This window comes from Stomoxys calcitrans, chromosome 5 (genome assembly GCF_963082655.1).
Source record: "Stomoxys calcitrans chromosome 5, idStoCalc2.1, whole genome shotgun sequence".
NCBI classification, from domain to species: Eukaryota; Metazoa; Arthropoda; class Insecta; order Diptera; family Muscidae; genus Stomoxys; species Stomoxys calcitrans.
In genome coordinates, this window is record NC_081556.1 from 81,205,867 (window position 1) to 81,223,717 (window position 17,851).

A 17,851-nucleotide genomic window follows, 5' to 3' on the forward strand; every position below is an offset into this window, starting at 1 on the left:
AACCATATAAATAACCAATTATGCTGTTAAATGCCACATTCAATTTGCGCAGGCTCGAAGAATCGCAGTTTGCAAAAAGTTCACATCCATAAATCAGACCAGAACGTTTTTGCCTGAAGAACCCGGATATTGATGAGTGTAAATGACTGTGTGATCCATAAAGCACGAAACTTCGTATATGTCTGCCCGGCAACCACGTTGGCATGATCGGACCAGCCCAAGGCACTGATAAAAACGACGCCAAGATTCTGCGCACTCCGTACAATGTCTATCATCTGATTGTTTATAGAAATATCTGGTCGTTGCATGATAAAACCCTTATTCCTATGAGTAACCAAACATTTAGACTCAGTAGGATTTAAATACAAACCATTCGCAGTCGCCGAGTAATAAACACGAAACAGATCCGCGTTAAGTTTATCTATACAGTCGTCTATATTGTTCACGAGACCACTTTGAAAAACCTGCACGTCCGTCATCAGCATACATTATTATCTGACTGGGCTTCAGATCGTTTACATACAAGGTAAAGAGAAGTGTGCCTACTATTGAACTCTGAGGAACTCTCTTAGGTACTAGTAAGGGATTAGAGACCTTATTCTCCGCATACACAGATTTATATCTGTCGCTTAGGTACGACATGACCAAGTTCCTTACCGTCGTTGTGAAATTCGTATTTTCATACATAAATTCCGATGATCAACCGAGTCGAAAGCATTGGAGTGATCCAAAAAAACTTTGTTATCATCGATATCACCCCTGACTGATTCAACCACTTCAACCAACTTCAACCACTTCAACTATGACCAGAACGGAAGCATGCCTGTCTTCTCAACAAGGATTCCCGGTTTAGGATCTGTGTTGGTCCATGTAGAATCTTCTCGAAAACCTTAAAAAGATAACAGAATTGATATCGGTCGATAATCAAAGGCGGATTTAGGGATGGGAATGACCTTCGTATGCTTCCAAATAGTGGGTTATATACTGGAGCTCAAAATTGTATTAAACAAGTATGTAAAGTACGGTAGGAGATGTTGAAGTAGGTTAGGTTAGGTTAGGTAAGAGTGGCAGTCCTTTACAGACTCACTTAGACAATTTTAAGTCCATTGTGATACGACAGTAGCGACAGACCAAGGATTCTGGCGGGAATCGAACCCACGACCCCTGTATTGGTAATCCAAGCACGCTACCAACTCGACTACCGCGGCGCCCAGATGTGGAAGTAATATTCTGACAAATCTCGGGTCGACTCCGTCCAAGGCTATCGCATTTGAATTAACATGTACAAAACTCCCAAAAACTTCCTCATGGCTAACACATCTAAACTCAAAAGGACTGCCGGAATTAGCTTGCTCACCTATGGAGCCTGATAAGATTCGCTACCTCCACATACAAATGCAGCCACGACAACCAAATCAGAGCATATACTGTGACTTGTCTGAAGAGAGATAAGACATGTCAGGTTCGTAACATGATAAAGTTCCCAAGCGAGCTCCCCAGCAGGATACTGAAACAGCACAAGAATTAGAATATAGTTAGGTACAGGGCGCACCGGTATCCGAGTTGGTAGCATGCTTTGATTACCAGTGCAGGGGTCATGAATTCGATTCCCGCCATAAGCCTTGGTCTGTCGCTGCTGTGGTATCACAATGGACTTAAAATTGTCTAAGTGAGTCTCTAAAGGACTGCCACTCTTACCTAACCTAGGTATTTGTTGGAGGTTATCATGAACGCTAGCATGCCTGTCTTCTCAACAAGGATTCCCGGTTTAGGATCTGTGTTAGTCCATGTAGGATCTTCTCGAAAACCTTAGAAAGATAACAGAATTGATATCGGTCGATAATCAAAGGCGGATTTAGGGATGGGAATGACCTTCGTATGCTTCCAAATATTAGGTTATATACTGGAGATCAAAATTGTATTAAACAAGTATGTAAAGTACGGTTGGATATGTTGAAGTAGGTTAGGCTAGGTTAGGTAAGAGTGGCAGTCCTTTACAGACTTACTTAGACAAGTTTAAGTCCATTGTGATACCACAGTAGCGACACACCGAGGCTTCTGGCGGGAATCGAACCCACGACCCCTGCACTGGTAATCCAAGCACGCTACCAACTCGACTACCGCGGCTAACAGATGTGGAAGTAACATTCTGACAAATCTCGGGTCGACTTCGTCCAAGGCTATCGCATTTGAATTAACATGTACAAAACTCCCAAAAACTTCCTCATGGCTAACACATCTAAACTCAAAAGGACTGCCGGAATTAGCTTGCTCACCTATGGAGCCTGATAAGATTCGCTACCTCCACATACAAATGCAGCCACGACAACAAAATCAGTACATATACTGTGACTTGTCTGAAGAGAGATAAGACATGTCAGGTTCGTAACATGATAAAGTTCCCAAGCGAGCTCCCCAGCAGGATATTGAAACAGCACAAGAATTAGAATATAGTTAGGTACAGGGCGCACCGGTATCCGAGTTGGTAGCATGCTTTGATTACCAGTGCAGGGGTCAGGAATTCGATTCCCGCCATAAGCCTTGGTCTGTCGCTGCTGTGGTATCACAATGGACTTAAAATTGTCTAAGTGAGTCTCTAAAGGACTGCCACTCTTACCTAACCTAGGTATTTGTTGGAGGTTATCATGAACGCTAGCATGCCTGTCTTCTCAACAAGGATTCCCGGTTTAGGGTCTGTGTTAGTCCATGTAGGATCTTCTCGAAAACCTTAGAAAGATAACAGAATTGATATCGGTCGATAATCAAAGGCGGATTTAGGGATGGGAATGACCTTCGTATGCTTCCAAATATTAGGTTATATACTGGAGATCAAAATTGTATTAAACAAGTATGTAAAGTACGGTTGGATATGTTGAAGTAGGTTAGGCTAGGTTAGGTAAGAGTGGCAGTCCTTTACAGACTTACTTAGACAAGTTTAAGTCCATTGTGATACCACAGTAGCGACACACCGAGGCTTCTGGCGGGAATCGAACCCACGACCCCTGCACTGGTAATCCAAGCACGCTACCAACTCGACTACCGCGGCGAACAGATGTAGAAGTAATATTCTGACAAATCTCGGGTCGACTTCGTCCAAGGCTATCGCATTTGAATTAACATGTACAAAACTCCCAAAAACTTCCTCATGGCTAACACATCTAAACTCAAAAGGACTGCCGGAATTAGCTTGCTCACCTATGGAGCCTGATAAGATTCGCTACCTCCACATACAAATGCAGCCACGACAACAAAATCAGTGCATATACTGTGACTTGTCTGAAGAGAGATAAGACATGTCAGGTTCGTAACATGATAAAGTTCCCAAGCGAGCTCCCCAGCAGGATACTGAAACAGCACAAGAATTAGAATATAGTTAGGTACAGGGCGCACCGGTATCCGAGTTGGTAGCATGCTTTGATTACCAGTGCAGGGGTCATGAATTCGATTCCCGCCAAAAGCCTTGGTCTGTCGCTGCTGTGGTATCACAATGGACTTAAAATTGTCTAAGTGAGTCTCTAAAGGACTGCCACTCTTACCTAACCTAGGTATTTGTTGGAGGTTATCATGAACGCTAGGGTTCGATTCCTGGCGAGAACATCAAAAAAAAACTTTCAGCGGTGGTTATCCCCTCCAACTACAACAACCCTCCTAATGCTGGCCACATTTGTAAGATATTAATTCGTATAAAAACTTCTTCATCCCGTTCGGACTCGTCTATAAAATGGATGTCCCTCATCATTTAATCGAAAAGCACTATATTGGAGGCCAACGTAACACAGAGGTTAGCATGTACGCCTATGACGCTGAACGCCTGGGTTCGCGTCCATCAGAAAAATGTTCAGCGGTGGTTATCCCCTCCTAATGCTGGCGACATTTGTGAGGTACTTTGCCATGTAAAAACTTCTCCCCAAAAAGGTGTCTCTGCGGACCTTATCACTGAGCTTAGTTCCTTAATGGAATGTTCATGGGCAAATTTGCATGTTACTTAATGGAATGTTCTTAAAGGTGTTTACAAATTTTAAGGGATTTATAAAGTCTAAAATAAACTTTGATTTTTAGAATATTCCCATAAACACGAGTAAACTAGCGCTTAAATCCGAACATTTTGATTAACTGCAATTCCATTTTAAAGTTATTTTTACCCCTTTTTTCTACAAAAAAGAGATTCCGTTTTTAATTGGTTAGAGGTGCATACAGGTGGATCGGATATGTCAAGATATTGTTCTTCCTAGATTATAATATGATGAGATGCCTATACAATCTGCTGAAAGGCTCGTAACAACGATAATTATTTATTTGTCGTTAATAAGCAGGTGTAAACCAAATATGCGTTGTAGAAATTATTTATCATTTTACAATATAATAACAGTTATTCAAATTCATTGTAAATATATCACAAAACACCACACGCCCGTTGTGTTGCTATTAAATAATCTATTTTTTATAATCCATGTGATAACAATATATACAAGTGCAAGTGCTTGAAAAAAATTTTATATGCATACAATTGCTAAAATGTGTAAATTTGCTTGTTTGTTAATTGAAAACAAAGTTATTGGACCTCCTCTATCTAAATCTGAAGCAATTCGTTGACAATCGAATAACAAAAGCGGCCTGTACCTTGAGTACTAGACTATACGGACAAACAACAGTTCTTCCGCTTTTAACCTTAAGAGCCATAATTTGTATATTTGGCAACAAAATATCTCAAAAATGCTTCAAATGTAATTGCATGAGGCTAAATTCATTCATTTTCATTAATCAAACATCGCCCAAACAAAATCAATATTAAAATCTAATATAATACTATCATTAAAATAAATAACTAACAAATTTATTGAATGTAAAAAAATAATTGTTTTTTAAAAAAATTAGTAACTTAGTCTAACGCACAATTATCCGTTCAAATACCAAGAAAATCAGCCAATGTGAGATATCATCAGTGATGAAAACGAATTCAATTCAGTTGCCTATAAGAAATGGTGGATGAGCTTAGACTTAAAAGTTTGTTGACATACTGAGATGTTTTAAAGACTAGTAGGAAGAGTATTCCATAGCCTTGACAAGCGTATTACAAATGATCTTTCAAATACAACATAATTGAAACTTTCAATACGAATTTGAGAATTCCGGGTTGAATGCAAGAATTGAAAGTAAGGAAGAAGCTATATGGGTTCACGGTACTTAAGGATAATGAAGAAAAAGCAGAGGCATCTAATATTGAGAAAGTGCTCAAAAGAACATCCAAGTAATTGTTTCGCAAAGTATTGGTAGTGTCGTCTTCAACGACGACCGCAAACAAACCGTACTATGATATGGAAACTCTTTTGAAGGTTAAGCAGATTAGTCCTATTGGATTCGGAATATCCTCAGCACCATACAATATATGAGGCATCAGCAACGAATGAGCCAGGATATATTTTATTTGTGTGGTGTTTAGTTTGGAGCATATATGTGCAATGTAGAAGGAAAATACAATATCAGAATCAATTACAAAGCCCAATGAGGTCATAGTATCAGTCAATGTGACAACATTGTTTCGAACAATAATATTTTGAGAAGAGTATTGATGACGTGAGCTATTGAATACCACGCATTTTGTTTGTGTTAATTGTTAAGTTATTGGACCGAGCCCATTGACACACTCGTCCAATATCTTCATCAAGGGTCGAGATGCAACTTTCTAACGTACCAGAGTCAGTTGTACTTAACAACTGAAAATTATCGGCATATATTGCCAAGTCTACATGTTGTACACAAGAACGATTTCACAAAGTATTCGTAGTGTCGTCTTCAACGACGACCGTAAACAAACCGTTGTATGCTAAGGAAACACTTTTGAAGCCTAAGCAGATTAGTCCTATTGGATTCGGAATATACCTCAGCACCATACAATATTTGAGGCATCAGCAACGAATGAGCCAGGATATATTTTATTTATGTGGTGTTTAGTTTGGAGCAGATATGTGCAATGTACAAGGAAAATACAATATCAGAATCAATTACAAAGCCCAATGAGGTCATAGCATCAGTCAATGTGACAACATTTTTTTGAACAATAATATTTTGAGGAGAGTATTGATGACGTGAGCTATTGAATACCACGCATTTTGTTTGTGTTAATTGTTAAGTTATTGGTCCGAGCCCATTGACATACTCGTCCAATATCTTCATCAAGGTTCGAGATGCAACTTTCTAACGTACCAGAGACAGTTGTACTTAACAACTGAAAATTATCGGCATATATTGCCAAGTCTACATGTTGTACACAAGAACGAACGTTATTAACATACAGCATAAAGAAAACAGGTCCGAAGACAGAACCTTGGGGAACACCAGTAGAAATATAATTAACATTAGAAACACGATCATGGCAGACTACATACTGCGAGCGAATTGACAAAAATTACATAAGAAGTCTACAAGAGGTATGTGGCAAATTGAAATTGTTAAAGAGTTTTAAAAAAAGAATGTCATGGTCAACAGAAGCGAAAGCTTTGCTGATGTCGAGTGCGGCAAGAACAGCACGTCTGTTCTCATCAGTATGTTTGACCATAAGAGATGTGATACCGAATGACAAGGGTCAATCAATCCCTTATTATTATTCAATTGATCCCTTATTATTATTTCAAATGTTTTCGATAATGCTGGAAGAATGGAGATTGGACGAAAATCTGAACAACTTTGACCGGTAGTGTTTTTTTTCCGTAGGGGAGTAACTCTAGCTAATTTCCATGCAACAGGAAAGACATTCGTCATTAAGATAGCATTAGAAAAATGTAGTATATGCATCTGAATATAAGGTAAGATTAATTTAATAAATCAAATAGGTATACCATCGGTTGCCAAAGCATTCGACTTAATTCTAAATATTGCATATTCGTCCGGATATATATTTCTAAAGTTAAGGGTGTTGTTACGGCTATCAGAGTAGGTACTATTTATTTAGTTAAAATCAGGTACGTTGTTAGAAATAGAAGAAGTAAAATAATTACTCAACAAACTAGGATCTATATCACAGTTGCTATCACATATAACTGAATCGAAACTGCCGGGGTGGATCGTATTTTAGACCACAATTCTCTCGAATCTGTGGAACCAGCAAAAAAACGAGCGCCATATGAACGTTTAACCCTTCTTATAGTACTACGAGCCATAGCCTAGTATCTCTTATACCGCAAATTATTACTGGCAGAGGGTTCTTCAATAGAAGCGCGATATGCCAAATCTCTGTTAAGGATAGCTAGTCGCACATCATTATTATTGTACCATTCTGGTTTGCTATATCTAATTATTTTCGTTTTCTCAGGAATATGATTGTTAAACCAAAGATAGAGTTTTTCATTTAAAACTGATAGCTTTAAGTTCGCATCATTAGTATAGTAAATAGACGAAAAGTCAGTAAGCAATATATCGTTTACTAAACTTTCTATATTGACAGAGTCGTAATCATGAAAAGATTTGAAAAAAGTATTACTGCTGGTAGGCAGCCGATATTGCAAAACCATGAATGCATGTTTAGAATTAAGTGCAGGAAAGTTGAACTGGCTGCTCTGAATCACGGAGTCGGTGCAACTAACAAGAGTGTTATCAATAAGAGATAGAGAGAGTTTCGAAGTAGTAGTGCGTAGAAATATTGTTGTGGAGGACGGAAAGATTGCAGCGAGTTAATGATAATTTAAGACAGAAGTAAATACTTTCTAGAATCTAAAATATCACAGTTAAAGTCTCCTAAAATTATTACATTAGAGTATCTATCAACGATATCAGAAATCACATTTTCTAATGCATCTAAGTCCCCATTCGGCAATTATACAGTTCCCGCAATATCAGAATTGATTCTTAAAAACAAGGCTTCACAATGCCTAGTCTCAGAAGATGACAAGAGAACTTTTGCATTAAGATTTTTTGAAACATATTTACCGACACATTCCACTCCGATCAGCTCTAAACAAACTATATCCAGAAATGCTAACAGTCTTAGTAGGTACACAAGGCTTCAGCCATGTCTCAGCTGTTGTTGTTGTTGTTGTAGCAGTGTATTGTACACTGAGGCGGCAGCCCTTGCCGATGAAGTAACTCATCGGGTCAATCCGGTACGTACAACCGGCTGCCATGGGATTGAGGTCTCAGCTATACCTATAATGCTAAGATAACCACTGCTTAATAAATTATTTATCTCGTCAAATTTTAAAGAGTAACGGGAAGGTTTCAAAGATTCGAGAGGTTCCGATTGGAGTAAAATTGTCTTAAAAATGAGTCATCACTGATAATCACACCGATGCAATTAGCCGCCATCATAGTGTCCGTCCAGAAAATTGTGCGTTAGAACTAAAGCTAAAAAGATTATTAAAATCAGCAAAGAATATGAGACTAAAATTACGTTTAACATATTAAATAAATCATATCAAAAATAGCTAACTAAAAATAAATTTCAGTAAATTAAGACCAAAATCTAGATAATAATTGTTGAATTATTGAACAAGTGTCCAATAATTCGACAACTAACCCTCCCTACCTCATTGGTATTTTTTTTACGCTATATCAAATGTTGCATTGCGATGTTAGTGTCAAAATTATTAGTTTTCCGCATACAAAATATGTACACTCAGGTATTTATAACACACACTGACTGACGTGTCGATTTAGTCAAAAGTAGCACTTTGCTACAGAAATTGTCACCGAGATGGTCTGCACCATGGCGAAAATTACGTAAATAAAGTTTGCTCTTGAATGTACTCGTACATATGTATGTACATGCACAGATACGTATATTGCGCGCGATGTCAGTTTAAGGGCCTTGTGGCACTTGTTTCAATTTTTCTTATTCTAAAATGTGTATCATATACGAGATAAGATAACAAAAGACGCCAAATTTCAAGTACTCTGTCGATTAATGTATGTGCAAATAATTAACGTCTACAAGTTTCTTCTAGTCAACCAGACGTCATTTAGGTATAGTTGGTTGTGTGGAGGTAACAAAAATTCGTCATAAAAATTGGAAAAAATATATTTGTGCAAGTTGATGATAGTATTTTTGTTTGGAAACCAACCCCAATAGCCATAATAAAAATTTTCCATATTGATTAAAAACAAATTTCGTTTAGTTGTATAAATAAGATTTTGAGGTGTTTTTAGATTTAAATCTTTCTGGCATAAGCTAGATAACGTAATTTAAAATATATGGAAAAGTAGATAGGTGGAGCAACGACCATAGCTTATTAGTCTGCAATCAGACTCATTTATACATTTCGGTACATTGTGATACCATAGGAACAGTAAAAGAAAGATGTCTTTTAGTTCCTACCGTTGAACCAACAACATCTCTTTAAATAGACCAAAAACATGCGAACTTAACTTACAACAATCACAAACTGCAGATTGTATGTACGTTACAAAATTTGTTATTTAATTTTACTAAGGCGCCTAAAAATATGCTACAAATTTTGAACTTAATTATCTAATGATTTTTTTGGTTTCGTTAATTTCTTTTAGAACAACTATGGCCGTCCAGATGAAATAATTGCCGCCGAAACTTTAGCCAATCATATACGCTGCAATAATTCCTTCGTTCAGGCTGTATTCCAAGCACAATTTCGATCATCACTGACTTGTCCTCGATGCAAGAAACAATCAAATACCTTTGATCCATTCCATTGCATATCCGTACAGCTGCCTCAGCTGACACAGCAGACAATATTCGCCACGGTTGTCTATTTGCAAAAGCAACCACGACAAATGCGCATGGGTCTTACCGTAACTGCCGGCTCACCAATTGTCGCCTTAAGGGAACAACTGCACAAAGACACTGGCATACGAACCGAACAAATGGTTTTGGTTGATCTCCAAAAGGAGGGTTTTATGCGTGTCTTCTATGATTCGCAACCCGTAAATACTTTGCAAGGCATCGAAACGATCTATTGCATAGAGGTACCTACAGAGAAGGGAGGGGCGGTAACAGCCAGCAACACCAAAGGCAACGAGCAAACACAGGCGGCAACAACTGCAACTCCAGCGTCAGCTTCGGCAGCGACTACTGTCAACAATCCCCAATCTGCCGATTTATTGGTGCTAGTAGCAAATGTCAAGAAGACAAAGAAAGTAAATGATGAAACTTCCAAGGAGGAAGTATCGCTGGATCGTTTTGGTGCTCCATTTTGCTTACAAATACCCCGGGACTGTTCTTATTCAGAGTTGCAAAAGAAGTTGCTAAAAGAAATGGCAGCCATACTCAAACCGGAAGTTTTCTCCTATTCAACCCCTTTGAAGGAAATGTTTCAAATTCGTTTGCAAGATCCATCCGCTGATCCGGATACTTTTATAGAACAAGTCGAGCATCCATTGTTAACGGAAATGATTGATTTGGCCCTATCGGTGCTATCGGTTGAGGCGGGGCCGCCCCATATAAAACTGTTGCTTGAATGGCCAGATCCCGAAGCCCATTTCACCGATTTCTCTGATCATGTGGTGGAACATGAAAGTGTTCCCCGTCTCTTGGCCAATAAAACGAACGATACGGCCACTTTGACTTTGGAACAATGTCTGGAACATTATACCAAAGCCGAAACATTGAGTGCGGAAGATGCCTGGCGTTGTCCCCACTGTCAAGAGTATTTACCGGTTGTGAAGACCTTAGGTTTATGGTCATTACCTGATATTTTAGTTGTACATTTTAAACGCTTCCGCCAACATCATGGCAAAAGCACGAATGCAGCCAAACTTACCACCATGGTTAAATTTCCGCTGCACTCGTTTGATATGTCACCGCATTTGGCCAAAGGAGCCAATGAAATGACGCAGGCAGCCGCTACGCTATCTGCAGCTGGAGGTTCGCAAACCACCCGTCCAAGTCCGTGGCGCAAATCAAAATCTAGCGATTCTCGTTCTTCCACACTGAGTTCCCGCGATAATCGGGAGACGCGTTATGACCTTTATGCCGTCTGTTACCATCAGGGAGATACCCTGGAAACGGGCCATTACACTGCCGCCTGCAAGAATCCCTACGATCGCCAATGGTACAAATTTGACGATCAACGAGTTACCAAAGTCTCCAATGACGCTATGCCCGATGAAATTATCAATAATGAGGCATATATGCTATTTTATCAGCGCAGAACTTCTGAGAATGTTGAATGTTCTGGTTCTAGTTCCAATTCTGGTGATCATTGGGTATCGCGCATAGCCCCACCGGCCCCGTCAACCAACCCCTCGAACGCCAATGCAGTTTCTATCGAAAACGAAATTAAATCCGAAAAACCAGTAGTCAATGAAATGGAAAAAGAGATTGTGGCAGAAAAGTCGCTAAGCCAGGAGGTAGAGGAAAGTAAACCCTCTGGCGAAGCGGTTACAATGGAAGTAAATGGTAAGTGGCGGCGTATCTTAAATAAAATCTCTATTCATTTTAATTTGTTCTTGAATTATTTTTTATTTCCAGAAGCCAAGCAAAGCAATAATGCCACTAAGGCGCGGCCAGAGGTACCTATTGTTAATGGTCCGGATTTGGATGCCATAGAACAGCTTTTAGATTATGCTGATGCTGAGGTCATTAATGATCCCAATGATATAGACATTACAGATAGTAACGAATGTAAAATCATCGAAGCACTATGTCCAGAAGACACAACTGAAATTTTCACCATGGATGAGGATTGCAAAATTGAAGAAGGCGAAGAAGAAGAAGCACTAGTTAACGCCAGTGCTAGCGTCTTATCGAACCTCGCTCAGGAGAAGACAACTCCAAAACATACCTCACTTTCCAATGGCACAGCTAAGGAAATCAAACTAAAACCCTCACCTATATCTCCAAAAAAACTCAATGGTCACAAGTCACCTTCGACTTCCACATCCTCATCAGACTCCTCGCTGGGCTCAAAATCGGCAACGTCACCAGCTTCTTTGGCAATTTCCAAATTAAATGGTGGCATAGATTCTCAAAACATGCCAAACAAATCCAATGGCTTTTCCCCACAAGCCACATCAGCGCCAAATGATAAAGAACACCTACTCTCCACCAGTTTGAAGAGTAACAGCAGCAGTATTATTAGTTCCGCTTTAGCGGGTCATTTTCAAACGTATCGTCAACCCTGGCATGGCAGTCGCTCGAGTGTTTCCGCTGTTGAGAGTGTCATAAATCCCAGCAGTTCTGTGACATCGCATCCTTCGTTGCATTTGAGGCATTCCTTTTCGACGGCCTCCAACTATCGCTTGCGTGAATGCAATGACACATTATCCTCGGTATTACGGAATTCTGTGAATACATGTAGCAAGGATACGCTAATATTTTTGGATCAACAACAGCATCACAATCATCATCATCACCACCATAACCACCATCATCGCAATAATCATAGGCATCATCATAGTTTAATGGAGGATGATGATGATTCATTTATGGGCAGTCGATCGTTGTGGGTAAGTTAAAATAATTAACATTAACATTAAAAACTTCTACCATTGTGCAACTAAGCTACAATAGTTTACTAAGATATTGTTTCAGATGCTTTAAATAAACCCATATACTCCATAACCTTCAAAATATAACTATTGGGTTGCCCAAAAAGTAATTGCGAATTTTTTAAAAGAAAGTAAATGCATTTTTAATAAAGCTTAGAATGAACTTTAATCAAATATACTTTTTTTACACTTTTTTTTCTAAAGCAAGCTAAAAGTAACAGCTGATAACTGACAGAAGAAAGAAGGCAATTACAGAGTCACAAGCTGTGAACAAATTTGTCAACGCCGACTATATGAAAAATCCGCAATTACTTTTTGGGCAACCCAATATAACGCCAGAAAAACTTTGTTTGAGAGAAATAACTACTCATACACAAAAATTGGTTTGGGATGGACCAAAATTTTCTTTTCCCAGCACTTAGAACTATCCGCGAAACTTGTGTTCATTTCATATCAGTAGGTTGGGTCGATTTAAGGCTATATCAAAGTTCGATAGTGGGGTCCATACAACGAATCCCATCACGTTCGTCTGCGAGTACCACTGCTTGCGCTGGGAAATTGGGCCGCACTTGGGGTATTCGGCCGGCTGGTATAAAGCGAGCGGCTGCTGCGGTTATGATGTCTCGGAATATCCTCTCGGGAACTTGCATATCCGAGGGGGGTGGCAGTTCACTGATGCTGCGATTGGTATACTCTCTGAAGCCAGCCCAATCGGCTTTCTTCTGATTGATAAACGTCCGGCGCTCAGAGGTTATGAAGTCGGGTGGTCGGTCGATGGTGAGAATTATGGGGAGGTGGTCTGACCCCAAAGAGATGACGGCTTGCCAGGATACATCACTCAGGAGATCAGGGAACGCAATGGAAATATCTGGCGAGCTGCTGCACCTCCTCGTAATCCTAGTGAGGCCATTCACCGTGCAAAACGTGGAGCCTTCAATCTGCTCTGCCAAAGCTATGCCACGCTGGTCGTTACCAGGGGAGAATGCCACGAAGTGTGATGCGCATTAAAGTCCCCTTAAAACAGACGATTATGGCCAGATAGTAACCCACTTATGTCGGGGTTGTAAGCTTGGCCATTAATCGAGACACAGCTACCAACCGGCGGTATGTATACGTTGTATAGTCGGCAGTACCGAACCTGACTGCTATCCCCATATACTCAATGTAGGGGTCACTAGCGCCAGGCGCAGGCGAGATGTGTCTATATTGCACGGAGTAGTGTATCACGAAGGCCAATCCCCCACCTCCATTCCTTGAGCGGTCTTTACGTAGCACATTGTATCCGTGACAACTTTGCAAGCTGCAAATGTTGGTCAGCTTTTTGCCTGGATCGATGCGACCAATATGCTCTTCCGACTCATAAAATCCACAATCTCATCGATCTTGCCACGGAGACCGTTGCAGTTTAGTTGCAAAAATGATACATTTCCCGGCACTGGCCTGGCAATTTTGCTTGTATTGCTTATATTGCCGCACAGGAGAGGTCGGGTCAGAAGGCGACGACGCTTGTGACTCACTGCTGGCGATGTTCGCACAGCACCTTGCGACATATCCAGTATGACTATACTCCCGTAGTGAAGTGAGGCCAGAGCAAGATCGGAAATGTACCCACTCTATGCAGCGGTAACACCTCACCGACACCGACCGATGATGGAGGCGGTTCTGACAAACCGAACAGAACTAGGGCCCGGGGTTTTTTCAATCCCGGCACGGACAAGAAGCGTGCGGAGGAGGCACTCCGGAATGTGCCCCTCCCATGACGAAAAAAGACGAACACTTACACTAAAGCGCCAGTCCTTGCCGATGAGGGTTCCATCAGGTGAATCCGGTGCGTACAAGCGGCTGCCATAGGATTGTCATTCTGCTTTGTGTTACAGGGTGACAATGACGGCATCGGTTTTTTTTGTTTTTTTTTTTATTGCAAGAAAACTATTGCTATGATAATGTTTGCGTCACTGAATGGATTATTTTATACAAACAAGCTGAACCGGGCCCGCTCCGCTGCGCCTACTTTTACTTTATATAGAACACAATTATCCTTTGAATATTTATTTTCGACAATTAAAGATGTTTACCGCAAAAACATAACAATATAAATGCTTTTATCTGAACCCATATGATCTTTACTGGTCTATGGATTCGCTCGCAGGGTTTAGGGTGATTAACATATGGGTTTTAGATATACTCCATTATTAAAAGTCTTTATTTCAGCTCGATATTGTCATGATGTCCGGGGGTAAGGTAGTCCCTTAGAGTCTTGGCTCAGAAAAAATATCACCATATTGCCATTGGTTTAAGGGGAGTTTATGGAATGAGGCGTCCTCAAACATTTGGCCCCAAAATTTGTACTCTTTGAGGGGTGTTTTGGGAAAGGGGCGTTGCCCCGAATACATGGCCCCACATTTGGATATCAGATTTGTATTGTATTCCCAAATTCCTTTATTTGAGCCCCAAATTGCAATGGTTTGTGGGGTGTTTTAGGGAAAGGGTAGACCCCCAATACATTTCATTTGAGCCCCACATTGACGTGGTTGGTAAATATGTCCGATTTAGGGGTGTTTTCGGGAATGGGGTGGTCCCCCAAACACATGGCCCTGAAAATATATCAGCATCGCGCTCTACTCTCAAATATCATTCATTTAAACCCCTTATTACAAAAGTCAGCAAATATGTCCGGTTTAGGGTATTTGGGCTCTAAAAACTATCAATATCGAGCTCCACTCTTTTTCAGACCCAAATTGTCATGGCGAGCAATTACCTCCTATTTGGGTGGGACGTCCCCTGGCAGTTGGCCCCGAATGTTGATACCAGATTCGTGGTTTACTCTCAAATGCCTTTCATTTGAGCCCCATATTTCCTTAGTCGGCAAACATGATCGGTTTCGGGGGTATTCAGTGACTTGGCCCTGAAAATATATAAAAGATTTATTACAGCCCCATATTGGAATGGTCAGCAAATACGTCCTATATGGGTGGTGTTATGGGGGTGGGGTGGCCCCATACACACTTTTTTCCCAAATATTGATATCAGATTCATGCTTTACTCCCAAAGACTTTTCGTTTGAGCCCCATATTGCTATAGTAGTAAATTTGTCCTCTTAGGGGGTTGTTTTTGGAAGGGGCCGCCCCCATACACTTGTTCCCACATTTGGATATCAGATTAGTATTCTACACTTAAATACCTTTTATTTAAGCCCCATATTGCCACGATCAGTAAATAAGTCCTGTTTGGGGAGTGTTTTGCGGAAGGGGTGCACCCCCAGAAACTTGATCCCACATTTGGATACCAAATTCGTATTCTCCTCGCAAATACCTCTCATTTGAGTCCCATATTGCCGAGGTGGGTAAATATGTCCGATTAATGGGTGTTTTGGGGGTTGGGGTGGTCCCCCAAACACTTAGTCCAACAAATGGATAGCACATACGTTTTCTACTCTTAAATACCTTTCATTTGAGTCCCATATTTCCACGATTGGTCTACATATAACTTTGGTAGGGTTTGGGGTGGGGCTGCTCCCCTAGGTACCCCATCCCAAATTTGGAAACAAAATTTTTATTTTTAGGTTATTTTAAGAGAGCACACAAATATTTGCGCACCACCCATCACCTAGATCTGGCGTTTCTGAAAATTAGGGTAAGGGGGAGGATCCGCCTCCCCTTCAGATATCAAAAAATGTAGTACCCTATTTTCACCACGGAATCATTAGGTACCATCTGTGAAAATTTCAAGAAAATCGGTTCAGCCATTTTTGATTACATAAGGAACACATAAACAAACAAACAAACCGACAAACAACTACAAATTGATTTTTATATATAAGATAACGCCTAATTTTGATGAATGCGTACTTTTTCATCAAAAAGGTGTGGCAGATTAGCCAAACGAAGGCGAAGTTTTTTGTCGCCATTAGTTTGCTACCGAAAATTTCGCTGCAAGTGCATACGGGACCTTAATCAGAAAAGGCAGACTGGAGAACATCTTCCGTTGTTAATCGGAACAGAGAAGGACATAGTGGACTTTCAGTTGTTGTTGTTGTGGCAGTTGTTATTTGTGACATTAAAAAATTGTGGCATATGCATAGTCTCTTTATAATTATTTTTTCCCGATCTAAGAACTAATGCTCGTATTAAGCTAAGTTAGGTTATTAATATTAATTCTTTTTTTATAAAATTATTTCTTTCTATTATTACAGATATCTCCGGTTACGCCCCATAAACTCATAACTGTTTCGCCGAAAAATTGAGATACGATTTAAGAATAAAAAAAAAGAAAATAAAACAAATCAAAGAAAGACGACCTATAATTGTTGTGTACGTATAAATTTAGATTAAGTTTTAACAAATTCTCTAGATAGGCATAAACCAAAACAAGGTGAAAACCCATGAAATTTAAAATAAATTTCATAGAATGCAACATAGCAAGGCAAAAACAAAGTGAGAAATCTATTGTATCAATTAATAAAATACAAAACAATTTAATTTTTTGTTGAAAAAAAAAAACAAACATTGAAAAACGCAGGCTCATTATAATGAGAATTACTTTATAATTATTACTTTATATATAGATATTTTACATACATACATACATATTATCATTAAAAAAAAAACAAAAACAAAAACAAAACATGAATATTTATATTTATTGAATATACAATCACATGTGTATATACAAAATATCTACAACAAACATACATATATAAATGTATATGAAAATGTTAATTTTTTTCTACATAAATACTATGTATTGCATAATATTTAAACACAAAAAGAAGAAAACCATAATAAAGATACATAAATGAAAAAAAGAAATATATACAAACATTTATAATTATTATATTTATTTTAATTGAAAGATAACGATACCGAATGGAAAGGAGAAAAAAATTCAAAATAATAATAAAAAAACACAAACAAAATTTATTAACTGTTTACTAAATGTTTTGAAATAAACAATTTATACGATTTATACACAAACAAAAGAAAACTACAATACGATACGATAATAAAACAATGAGCTAGAAAAACAACAACAGCAGCAGCGCAGCAGCAAAGAAAAAATTTTTAGTGTATGTTGAAATGTGACTTTTCCATGTTATTTCTTAAATATAAAACAAAAATAATAAAACAAAACACAAAATAATAACAAAATCTAAACGTGAATGTATGAATATAAGAAAGTAAGAAAAAACAAACAACATTGTTGTTTTTGTAGAGATCGTAATGTGGCAAACATTATAGAATGTTGTAGTTTAGTTGTTGGTTACTGTGGCAAATTCTTTTGTTCTATCATTCATCAGTTTGGGATAGTTTGTTCACTTTTTTATTCTGTTCTCATTTCATACATCATACATCAGGAGTATTTGTACATTTTTTATACCCTCTACCATAGGATTGGGATG

The 17,851-nt window shown here is 39.0% G+C and overlaps 1 protein-coding gene across 2 annotated transcripts in view; it reads left to right on the top strand.

Annotated features, from left to right (window-relative positions):
* LOC106083738 (ubiquitin carboxyl-terminal hydrolase 31) overlaps nucleotides 1-17,064 on the top strand; it is a 111,626-nt gene extending 94,562 nt beyond the window's left edge. For both annotated transcript variants that reach the window (XM_013246963.2, XM_013246964.2), the window contains 3 exons: nucleotides 9,496-11,362; nucleotides 11,435-12,411; nucleotides 16,646-17,064. In XM_013246963.2, coding sequence (XP_013102417.2) covers nucleotides 9,496-11,362; nucleotides 11,435-12,411; nucleotides 16,646-16,696 — 2,895 coding nt within the window. In that variant the 3' untranslated portion in view covers nucleotides 16,697-17,064. The remainder of the gene's footprint in view (nucleotides 1-9,495; nucleotides 11,363-11,434; nucleotides 12,412-16,645) is intronic.
* The last annotated feature ends 787 nt before the right edge of the window (nucleotides 17,065-17,851 follow it).